General features: G+C 54.5%; 1 protein-coding gene across 6 annotated transcripts in view; it reads right to left on the bottom strand.

Annotated features, from left to right (window-relative positions):
* Positions 1-1,741: 1,741 nt before the first annotated feature.
* RTKN (rhotekin) overlaps positions 1,742-11,224 on the bottom strand; it is a 34,936-nt gene continuing 25,453 nt past the window's right edge. For 3 of the 6 annotated variants that reach the window (XM_083458799.1, XM_083458800.1, XM_083458801.1), the window contains 5 exons: positions 10,760-10,866; positions 7,712-7,837; positions 5,941-6,106; positions 4,900-5,004; positions 1,742-2,784 (listed from right to left, as the gene is read on the bottom strand). In XM_083458799.1, coding sequence (XP_083314925.1) covers positions 2,390-2,784; positions 4,900-5,004; positions 5,941-6,106; positions 7,712-7,837; positions 10,760-10,866 — 899 coding nt within the window. In that variant the 3' untranslated portion in view covers positions 1,742-2,389. Of the gene's footprint in view, positions 2,785-4,427; positions 4,556-4,899; positions 5,005-5,940; positions 6,107-7,711; positions 7,838-10,759; positions 10,867-11,224 lie in introns of those variants that run through there. The other 3 variants (XM_083458802.1, XM_083458804.1, XM_083458803.1) reach the window with 2 other exon arrangements.

Here is an 11,224-nt window from a genome sequence, read left to right as displayed (position 1 = left end):
GGAGGACCAAGGCTCTGGAAACCAAGACGTATGAGGAATGGTTGAAGGAGCTGGGGATGTTGAGCCTAGAAAAGAGGAGCTACGATGTTGTTGTTGTTGTTTAGTCATGACCGACTCTTCGTGACCCCCTGGACCAGAGCACGCCAGGCCCTCCTGTCTTCCACTGCCTCCCTCATGCTGGTAGCTTCGAGAACACTGTCCAACCATCTCGTCCTCCGTCGTCCCCTTCTCCTTGTGCCCTCCATCTTTCCCAACATCAGGGTTTTTTTCCAGGGAGTCTTATCTTCTCATGAGGTGGCCAAAGTCTTGGAGCCTCAGCTTCAGGATCTGTCCTTCCAGGGAGCACGCAGGGAGCTACGATAGCTGCCTTCAAAACTCTGAAGGGCAGGATTTGAACCCATGGCTTCAAATTACAATAAGTGTTTCTGACTCAACAGCAGGAAGAGCTGTTTGACAGTGGAACGGATGTCCACAAGAGGTGGTGGTCTCACCTTCCTTGGAGGTTTCCAAGCACAGGTTGGGTGGCCCCCTGTCAGGGATGCTTGAGCTGAGATTCCCGCCTTGCGGGGGCTGGACTAGATGCCCGCAGGGTTCCCCTTCCAACTCTACCATTCTATAAAAAGCAGCAGAGTCAGAGCAGGCCGCCCTGGCTCAGAGATGACCAAAGTCCTGCTGGGCAGAAGACAAAGCTTGCTCTGCTCCCTCCCTCCCTCCCTACTTGGGGGTCTGCCAGCCCTCCATGCTGCTGGGGGAACATCACAGACGCATCTCTGAATACTCAGCCTCCCCCCACACACCTCACTGGAAGGAGGGAGCCAGGGGTCCCCAAGCCCAGAGATGGGGGGCTAGCAGTATCTCCCCCGGCTCTGCGGTGGCGCTTGGGGGACCCCAGAAAGCTCACCAGTCTTTAACATCAGCAGTTACATCCAGACCAAAGCTTTCAGCCCCATTCTTGAGTCTGTTTAAAATCTAAACCAGCTTATCTCCTATTCCTTTGCAAGTTTTTTTTAAACCTTTTTGTAAAACTAGAGTTTTCACAGCCGAGTCCTCAACTCCTTATTACTACTGCTTGGCTTTCTTTAAACAGGGCTATGTCTAAAACTTGCCATTGAGGTTTCCAAACCGCTTCTGTAAACTCAGGGGAGCTTTTCAGCCCTGGTCTCGAGTTTCATTAAAATCAGTTAAGGTTTATGATTGCTCTATTTCCTTCGGAGGAAACTGAATAGTTCAGTGAAATGAGGTTTGTAGCCAGCATCCCATTAAGGCTTTGTTCAATTCTAGGTTTCTCTAGTTTTTTCCTTAAAAACTTTTTGGTTTTTGTTATTTGGTTTAAGTCTATAGTCGATTACTTCTCGTTTCGGGGATTGTCACGGTATTTCGTTTGTTTTGTGTAATTTCAGAGATGTGGGGCTAGCAGTAGCTCACCGGGCCTCTGCGGTGGCGCCTGGGGGACCCCCAGAAAGCTCCCCTGAGAAAAGCCCCAAGAAAATACTTATGTTTATTTGAGGGAGTGGGAGAATGACAAACAGCTCTACCCTTGCACCCCACCCCAATTTCTGCAGGGATATAAAGTCTACCAAGGCCTCAGCACCGGAAGGAAGCAGGATGTAGATGGATAATTTGGGGGGGGGACACACCTGGCACCAAAGCCATCCAGCCTCTTTTGAAGCCCCCCTCCCCAATATATATACACAGCCATACACACACAGTCCAGACCCCACCTCTCGCATTGACAAACGAATCGTTAAATACATTTTAATGCATAATAAAGGAAGAGGCAGGGTTGCCCCCCGCCCCACAGATGTGGGGGGGGGTCACGCCTGCCTACTTGGCAGCAAGCACCGCCCCTCCCCTCCTGAATTGGCACATATCCCTGAAACTCAGGGGGAGCGTTAGAAAAACGGGGGCTGTCGGAGGGCAAGGTAGGCGGGGGGTATCTTTGGGGCCACCGCTGGGGGTGGTGAAGTTGTGGGGGGGCCTTGCACAAAGGAACCAATACGAATGAGCTCCTGCTTCTGGCAGGGGAGGTACCAACCAGACCCCCCCTTTTTACAATTATTTCCCCACCTCAAATTGTTCCAGTTTCTCAAAGGAAAAAGGTGCTTTTTCTCCCCTGCTGAAGAGGAGACTTGTGGGTCAGGACGGTTACACAGCCAGCCCCCCCATTGGGAATTGGGGCATAAGAGCGCTCCCTACAGGCTGTGCCCCCCAAGGGGGGGGCAGCTGGTCCAGAAGTGAGGAGAGGGCCCTGATGGCTTGTTAGAGGATGGCAGGGAGGGGGACTGGAGCGTGTGGGGTCCTGGCCCCACATCAGGCCCTCTGCTCCATCCTCCTACAGTCCCCTACTTCCAGTCTAGCGGACCTCTGGAGGCCCCAGCGCCCTCCCTCCTCAGACCTGGGACTGCAGCCACAAGCGGGGGTCAAACCGGGGCCGGGCGTGGGGCCGAGGGGGGCGCTCGGGCTCCGGAGTGGGGCTGCCGCTGCTGCTGCTGGAGGAGCTGGAGCCGGAGGGGCCCCTGGCCCTGGGGGGCGGAGGCGGCCCCGGCGGGCGCCCCAAGCGTCCTTTCAGGGTGCTGAGCTTGGCGTCCAGGGAGAGGGTGCGGGGCCGGCCCCAGGGGGGGCGCGGCGGGGGGCACGGGCTGGCGCTGGAGACGCTGTCGCTGTCGGACGCCGCGCTGCACGACGACCCTTCCAGGAGGGACAGCCAGGGCGGGGGCCCCAGGCCAGAAAAGCGCCGGGCCAGGATCTCCGTCACGGCCTCAATGTCGTCCGCCGGCTCAATAGCTGGGGAGGAAAATAGGGCGGGGGGAGATTAGCGGAGGGGCCGCTGCAAAGGACCCCCAGAGTGGCAGACCCCCAGAGTCCCTTTCCATACGCCTCCCATGAGGATCTCCAAGGGAAGCCGCGCCCCAAAGCAAGGAACATCTGGAGCCTGCTGGGGCTACTGGGACCAGATGGAATTTGGCAGGAGTTTAGCTACAGTCACACCTCGGGTTACAGATGCTTCAGGTTGTGTTTTTTCAGGTTAGTAAAGGTAAAGGGACCCCTGACCATTCGGTCCAGTCGCGAATGACTCTGGGGTTGCGGAGCTTATCTCGCTTTACTGGCCGAGTGAGCCGGTGTACAGCTTCCGGGTCATGTGGCCAGCAGGACTAAGCCGCTTCTGGCGAACCAGAGCAGCGCACGGAAACGCCGTTTACCTTCCCGCCGGAGTGGTACCTATTTATCTACTTGCACTTGCTTTCGAACTGCTAGGTGGGCAGGAGCAGGGACCGAGCAACGGGAGCTCACCCCATTGCGGGGATTCGAACCGCCGACCTTCTGATTGGCAAGTCCTAGGCTCTGTGGTTTAACCCACAGCGCCACGGACCGCCAAAACCCAGAAGTACAGGAACGGGTTACTTCCGGGTTTCAGCTGTTGCATATGCGCCTCCTGCAAGGATCACGTTCGCAACCTGAGCGTCTACTGTATTGGCTTCACCTAACTCACATCACCCCTGGTTTAAAAACCTGGCGGTGCAAAATTGTCACAGGAGTGCCTGGATTAAAACTGTCATAGGTGCGCCCTATGGAGCGAAAAATACGGTATGTGAAATGTTTATAAGTGTACCAACCAAGCACATACATAGATCAGCACAGGAAGACCGACCTGGAACCATTTTTGATTCCCAAACTGACCAAATATTTTCTCTGCAAGGTCAAAGGAAAATGGAAAAGCCTCCCCATTGTCTTTTCCTTCACAAATCCTGTCTTAAGGGTATGTCTGTGTTTGAATAGGGTTCCAGTAGTAGATAGGTAGCCGTGTTGGTCTGCCATAGTCAAAATAAAAAAATTCCTTCCAGTAGCACCTTAAAGACCAACTAAGTTAGTTCTTGGTATGAGCTTTCGTGTGCATGCACACTTCTTCAGATACTTCAGATACATGGAGGGGTGGTCTGGAGCTCCAGGGCAGGGAATTTAAAATGTCTATATAAGGCCTTTCGCGCCATTGTTCTGGGTTCCTTCTCCTTTTCTGCGTGTGAGGGGAGCACCCTGTTGCAACAGATCAATAAAGATCAGGCTTACGAGCTGCTTTGCTTCTCAATATTCTCTGGTTGGCCTCTGTTATTCTCTCCTACCAATAGGGAACCTACGTAAGGACTCTATATGGGCTCTTGGCTACCCCATAAGGGAAACGTCAATTTTGGTTTACAACATACACATAAATGGAGGCGCCCACTGGGTCCAACTGCCCACAGCCCCCGCCAGCCCCCTTCCCTGTCAGTGGGAGATCCCAGGGGCTCTGCCGGTGCCTCCGCTGCCCACCCCTCTCTACACAAAGGGTCCTCCTGCCTCCTTCACCCTCTACCTACCTACCTACCTCCCTGCCAGCCAGCCCCCCCCCCATTTTGGGAACCCAGAGGACCCCTCCCCACCCCGTCCAGCTTTGGGTGGGGGTTACGTCACCTGTCGCTGTAATACGAGGAGAGGAGAGCTCGAATCTCGGCAGAGACAGCGTTGTCCTGCAACAGCAGCCCCTCGCAGTTGGGGGGCGGCCCCCCTGGGCCAGGGAGAGCTGGGGGTGGGGGTAAGGGGTCGGGGACAGGACAGAGAAGAAGAGGAAGAGAAGGGGAGACATGCAAAGAGAGAGAGAGAGCAGGAGGAGAGCAGAGAGTTACAGACACAGATACATCTGGGCGCAAGCAAGGTGTGGGGCAGGCCCCACAGAAACCGGGGGGCAAGACAGAGCCCCAGAGACAGGCAGGAAGAAAAGGGCAGAAGGAGGTGAGACCCTCTTGCTTCCCCACCGTGAGTTCAGGGGGGCCCTAATCCACCAGGCCCACCCCCCAGAGCCCCCTCTGTTCCCTTCAGCCCCCCAACCCTCCCCGCTTCTGCGGACCCCCTTCTCTGGAGACTCACCCATCTCGTGGTAGAGGGAGCCTTGCTTCTGAAGGAGGGCCATGGGGCGCCGTGGGGAGGGGACCTCCACCTTCATGAGCTCATCGCAGCAGTGCTTCCACTGGCCTGGGGGGGGGAGATTGCGGGGGGGGGGGCGACTTCAGTGAAAGAGTTAAGCCTCACCCCACATAACTGATCACAAGACATGGCGCCCGTTCACTATCACCATCAACTTTGGGGGGGCTGCCGCTCAAATACTTTAAAGGGGGGCCCCCGGAGGAACCTCAGCCCCTATGAGTTGGCTCACATGCCAGGAACCCCCTCCCACTTTGCTGGGTGTCTGTGGGGCAGGCAGGGGGTGCTGTGCTGCCCCCTAGTGGTCTCCCCACGTGCACCAGCGGACAGGACCCCCTCTGGCCGACCCAGAAGGTTTTAGGCCAGGGGTCAGCAAACTTTTTCAGCAGGGGGCCGGTCCAGCGTCCTTCAGACCTTGTGGGGGGCAGGACTATATTATGAAAAAAAAATTGAATGAATTCCTATGCCCCACAAATAACCCAGAGATGCATTTTAAATAAAAGGACACATTCTACTCATGTAAAAACACACTGATTCCCGGACCGTCCGCAGGCCGGATTGAGAAGGCGATTGGGCCGGATCCAGCCCCCGGGCCTTAGGTTGCCCACCCATGGCAGCCTTTCTCAACCTGTGGGTCCCCAGATGTTGTTGAACTACAACTCCCATCACCCCTGTCCAGCAATGCCAGAGCTCAGGGATGATGGGAGTTGTAGTGCAACAACATCTGGGGACCCACAGGTGGAGAACCGCTGGATTAGGGGCTGCAGCTGTCCTTCTTTAACTCCCCCCCCCAATCTCCTGGGAAGGGCAGGGGCTTCTCGAGAGCCTCCTCCAGGAGCAAACCTCCCTAGCATGGGGGGTGTGGTGTGTGGCTGGATTGGGGCCCCCACGGTCCAGCTCAGCTTCTCCTCGCCTCCCTTGTCCTGCCATGACCCCCTTACGACCCCCTTGTTTCCGCCCCCCCCCCGTCTCACCTCCCCTACTCACTCATGTCGTAAAAGTGCTGCCAGAAGGCTTCCATCCAGCGCTGCGTCTCGGAGCGGGACTCGGCCAGCAGCGTGTGGGTCACCTCCTCCCCCCCATAGCGGTTCGTCACGGACATGGTGTGCAGTTGGTTCTTGGGGTCCTTCTCTGTGGCTCGGATGCGCGTCTCCTGGGGGGGGCAAAGGGGCCTCAGGCGCGGAAATGTGCGCATGTGCAGACACACCCAGAGACGCCCAGGGAACACCCAAGGAAGAGGAAGGTACCCCTGACCATTAGGTCCAGTCGTGGCCGACTCTGGGGTTGCGGCGCTCATCTCGCTTTACTGGCCGAGGGAGCCGGGGCGTACAGCTTCCGGGTCATGTGGCCAGCATGACTAAGCCGCTTCTGGCGAACCAGAGCAGCGCACGGAAACGCCGTTTACCTTCCCACCGGAGCGGGACCTATTTATCTACTTGCACTTTGACGTGCTTTTGAACTGCTAGGTTGGCAGGAGCAGGGACTGAGCAACGGAAGCTCACCCTGTCATGGGGATTCGAACCGCCGACCTTCTGATCGGCAAACCCTAGGCTCTGTGGTTTAACACGTCCCCAACTGAAATAAGGACTCTGCACATGGTGACTGCCCAAAGGCAGACGGGGGGAGATTAATGTGTGCTATTTACAAATGGGAAGAACCAGGGCTGGGGGGGCCATGAGCTGGGCAGGGAAGAGCCACCATCAGCTGCAAAGAGCGAGTTTCAAAAATGGCAAGCTCTCCCTTTTGACATTGACACCCCTGGCACACGACATGGATGGACAGACCCTGGCATGGCTGTGCTGTCAATTGAGAGTCATAGACTGGTAGTGTTGGGACCTCCAGTGGTCATCCAGCCCAACCCCCCGCAAGGCAGAAATCGCGGCCAAAGGCGGAGGCAGCTGTTGCATTGAAAACCTGCTTAGTTGGCAACTGTGGATGAGAAGGATGGAGCGAAGGCTGAGGGGGGGGACAAACAGGGGCATCACAAGGTGGGGCAGGGGGCGGTCCACCCCAGGTGTCATGCCTAGGGGGGTGACAAAATCCCCCCCCGGCAGATCTGCATGGCAGCACTGGCACCTCTGCCGGGCAGATTTCCGCGATTGGCACGATTGTCATTGAGAAAATCCACAGATATGCACAGCATGCGGCGCTGGTCGCCAGGGATGCACCCCCCAGTGGGCACCATTCTCATCCCCCCCCCCGGTGGGAGGTGCTCACATCCCCAGCGGGCAGCGCCAGGCCTATTTGCGCGATCCGCGGGCAGTGCTGGCACCCCTGGGAGAATCGCCCTGCCCCCGGGTGCACGTCATGGTTTTCCCCCCCAAATTTTTTATTCATTTTATAACGATAATAAAGAACACAAACAGAAAAACAAACAATGCAAAAATTCTTGTCATACAATTCTAAACATTGTGAAGCGGGCTTCCCCAAGTCCCACCTATCTGATTTCCATTTTACTCCATCTTTAGCAATTTACATATATCACAATTTCTAACCATTTTTTTTATCACTTACTTTAACCATAAAAAACTTTATCACTTACAAATAATACTATTTTAAAATACACTGTCTTCAACTTCTAACCCTACAGCCTCTGCCAAATCTAGTCTAAGATTTAAATCTTAATGTATTTTTTCAAATATTCCTTAAACTTCTTCCAATCCCTGTTTGCCGCTCTGGGTCCCCAAGCAGTTTCCTCCGTCACTGGGGACCCCCAATGTTCTGCCCCGCAACCTGCTCTGAGACATCACCCCCCTACCTTGTTGATAGCAATGGTGAAGGCCGGCTCCTCCTGCGTCTCGACGTCTTTGGGGTGCCGGTAGCAGAGGAGGTTGGAGCCCCGCAGGAGGCAAAAGAGCCGCAGCCAGCCCTGCTGCTCCCCCTGCTGCAAAACGGGGGGGGGGGGAGAGGGGGGTTGTGTTTAGCAGGAGGGAGACCCACGCGCCATCTTCCCATATTCATCCCTCCCCAGGACGGGCGCTATCGTTCTTCCCTGCCTGCCCCTCAAATCCCTTTCACCCATGCTCAGAAACCCCTTCGGGGGGGGGGCACAGCCCCATAGCAAAAACCCTCCGACTGGAAATGAAGCTCCATTGGGAGAGAACAAGCCCCATGGCAGCATTTTTTCGGCTCTCATTTTTTCCCCTCTGGGCCACACTTTCAGAATTTTTGTTGTTGTTGTAAAATAAAAATAAAAAATAAAATAAAATAATTTTATACCATCCTGTACCCACAGGTAAAAAAAATTACTTGTGCCATACCAAATTTTTTACTGATAAGAAATCCATTGGAAAAGAGAAAGAAAGAACTCCTGGCAGTGTCAGATTTATAACATAGAACACAACTACCGTATTTTTCGCTCCATAAGACGCACCTAGTTTTTAGAGGAGGAAAACAAGAAAAAAAAATATTCTGAACAAAACAGTGGATGTATGCTTTTTGTGGTTCATGCTATGGCCACAGACATGTGATTTGACGGTGAGTTTTGGGTAGCCCAATGCAAAAATCCTGAGGATCCATGTGGATCCGTGCTTTGTAACCATGTTTTTGCGCCATTGCGGCCCCACGAAACAGTGGATACGTGTTTCTTTTGGTGCAGGCTGTAGCCCTGGACATGCTATGTGATCTGATGGTGAATTTGGGGTGACCCAATGCAAAAATCCTGAGGATCCAAGGGCTTTTACCTCCCCCCTCCCAGGCAGCTTCCTTTATTGCTAGAGTCCCTTATCTCTCTTCCGATCCCACCGATCAGCTGCTTCCTTTCAACACTCCCTTCCCTCTTCTTTGCGCCTTAGTGTCTTTTCCTCAGCTGGAGCAGTTTTTTGCTCCCCCTCTTCTTCTAATTTCTCTCCTCATTGATTTAGTCTTCCTGTTTCCCCCTTTGCAAGTTCGCTGTCTTTACCTCCCCCCTCCCAGGCAGCCTCCTTTATTGCTAGCGTCCCTTATTGTTTCAATACCCCCTTCCCTCTTTCAAAAAAAACAAAACCGCATGATCTGCTTTTCTCCCCTGGGCAATTCGGCTGCAGGGACCACGCATTCGCTCCATAAGACGCACAGACACTTCCCCTTACTTTTTAGGAAGAAAAAAGTGTGTCTCATGGAGCAAAAAATACGCTATTTATTATTCCTTCCTCAGGTTTGTGAGTTCAGCAGAGTACATCCCTTTGCAGCTTAAAAGGGGAGCCATATGATCCTGGGAATCCAGAAAGCGTAAAACAAGGATATGAGTCATTCCCAATATATAATTACAAACAAGCCTCTTCCATATGTACCCTAAGTATGTCTATGATCTCAGTGAGAGACATGAGCTTCCTTTCGCTGGGTAATCTCATTTCTATTCGGTCTAATTTGAGACAAGCAAGATCTCATCTCCCCATCGACACAAAGAAGCCTTTCTACCCATATTCTGCAAATAATTAAAAAAATCATTTTGACACTATACTATGCTGCCCTGAAATGCTCAAATGTTTTCTTGCATCTTCCTGCCACCCCCTTGGGAGCCACAGCACCACAGCATAAGGACCGAAGAGAAGACTGCAGGATGAGGCCAAGGGGAAACCAGCAAGCCGGACCCGAGTGCGAGAGCAGCCCTCTCCCCTCTCTGTGTCCTGGAAGAAGTTGCTGTGAACTAGCTCCACCTCTCTTTCAAATCAGAACCAGTGAGGGAGGTGAAGGTCCTGTGTGAGTGCCTGGAGGCGGTTGGATGCTGGATGGCGGCTAACAGATTGAGGTTGAATCCTGACAAGACAGAAGTACTGTTTTGGGGGGACAGGAGGCGGGTGGGTGTGGAGGACTCCCTGGTCCTGAATGGGGTAACTGTGCCCCTGAAGGACCAGGTGCACAGCTTGGGAGTCATTTTGGACTCACAGCTGTCCATAGAGGCGCAGGTCAATTCTGTGTCTAGGGCAGCTGTCTGCCAGCTCCATCTGGTACGCAGGATGAGACCCTACCTGCCCGCAGACTGTCTTGCCAGAGTGGTGCATGCTCTGGTTATCTCCCCTTGGACTACTGCAATGCACTCTGTGTGGGGCTACCTGTGAAGGTGACCTGGAAACTACAACTAATCCAGAACGCGGCAGCCAGACTGGTGACTGGGAGCGGCCGCCGAGACCATATAACACCAGTTATGTGAAAGATCTGCATTGGCTCCCAGTACGTTTCCTCGTGTTGGTGCTGACCTTGAAAGCCCTAAAAGGACTGAGCCAAGTATACCTGAAGGAGCGTCTCCACCCCCATTGTTCTGCCTGGACACTGAGGTCCAGCTCCGAGGGCCTTCTGGCGGTTCCCTCATTGCGAGAAGTCAAGTTACAGGGAACCAGGCAGAGGGCCTTCTCGGTGGTGGCGCCTGCCCTCTGGAACACCCTCCCGTCCATGGCTTCTTTTGAAGGAAATGCCACATTGCGCCGGTTTAGCTCAGCACAGGAACTGACTGAGTGGGCGGCAGGGTCCGCGGGCTGCATTTACAGGCCTGGTGGGCCACATCCAGCCCATGGGCCGTAGTTTGCCGACCCCTGAATTAGATCGTTATAACGAAAGAAATAAATCTATATAGAAAACTGTCTTTTAAAATTCCCTGCTCTCTTGCACCACCTGGTGCGGCATGTTTATAGCGCATCCAAATTGCTGCACCTTTCCTAATGTAGCTGAGCAGAGAGACGGAGCGAGAGAGAAGGGGCGAAGGGGAATCAACCCGTCTCCTGAGCGCATGGCTCTCGATGCGCCTCTGCCGGGGGTGTGGGTCCCAAAACGCGGGTCCCCTGCCTTCTCAGCCCCTTCCCTACCTGCAGCGCCCCCCCCCAGCACTTACCTGCACCTTCAGGAAGCCGCACATGACCTGGTGGAGCATGCAGTTGGGCTGGGCTGCCAGGCGACAGCAGACGCTGCCATACAGGGGGAGCCAGAAGGAGCTCTCCTCTAGACGGGGGGGGGGGAGAAGAGTAGAGGGTCAGGGGGAGGCAAGTCTGAGCCCCAAAAGAGGGACGAGGGGGCAGGGGGCTTCGTCCCTCCTGGAAAAGAATGGCCACTTGCCCACCTACATTAGCAGAACTGGTTCAGCGGCAGCAGCTCCACAAAACGTCAAGAGACGTCGGAACTCCCCGCCACTTGACTCTGGACTCTTTTGGGAGCCTCCTGAAAACAGTCTTGCACTTTGACATGCTTTCGAACTGCTAGGTTGGCAGGAGCAGGGACCGAGCAACAGGAGCTCACCCCGCCATGGGGATTCGAACCACTGACCTTCTGATCGGCAAGCCCAAGGCTCTGTAGTTTAACC

This window comes from Podarcis liolepis, assembly GCF_965112155.1.
Source record: "Podarcis liolepis genome assembly, chromosome: 9".
NCBI classification, from domain to species: Eukaryota; Metazoa; Chordata; class Lepidosauria; order Squamata; family Lacertidae; genus Podarcis; species Podarcis liolepis.
This window is presented reverse-complemented; position numbering and strand designations above follow the sequence as displayed.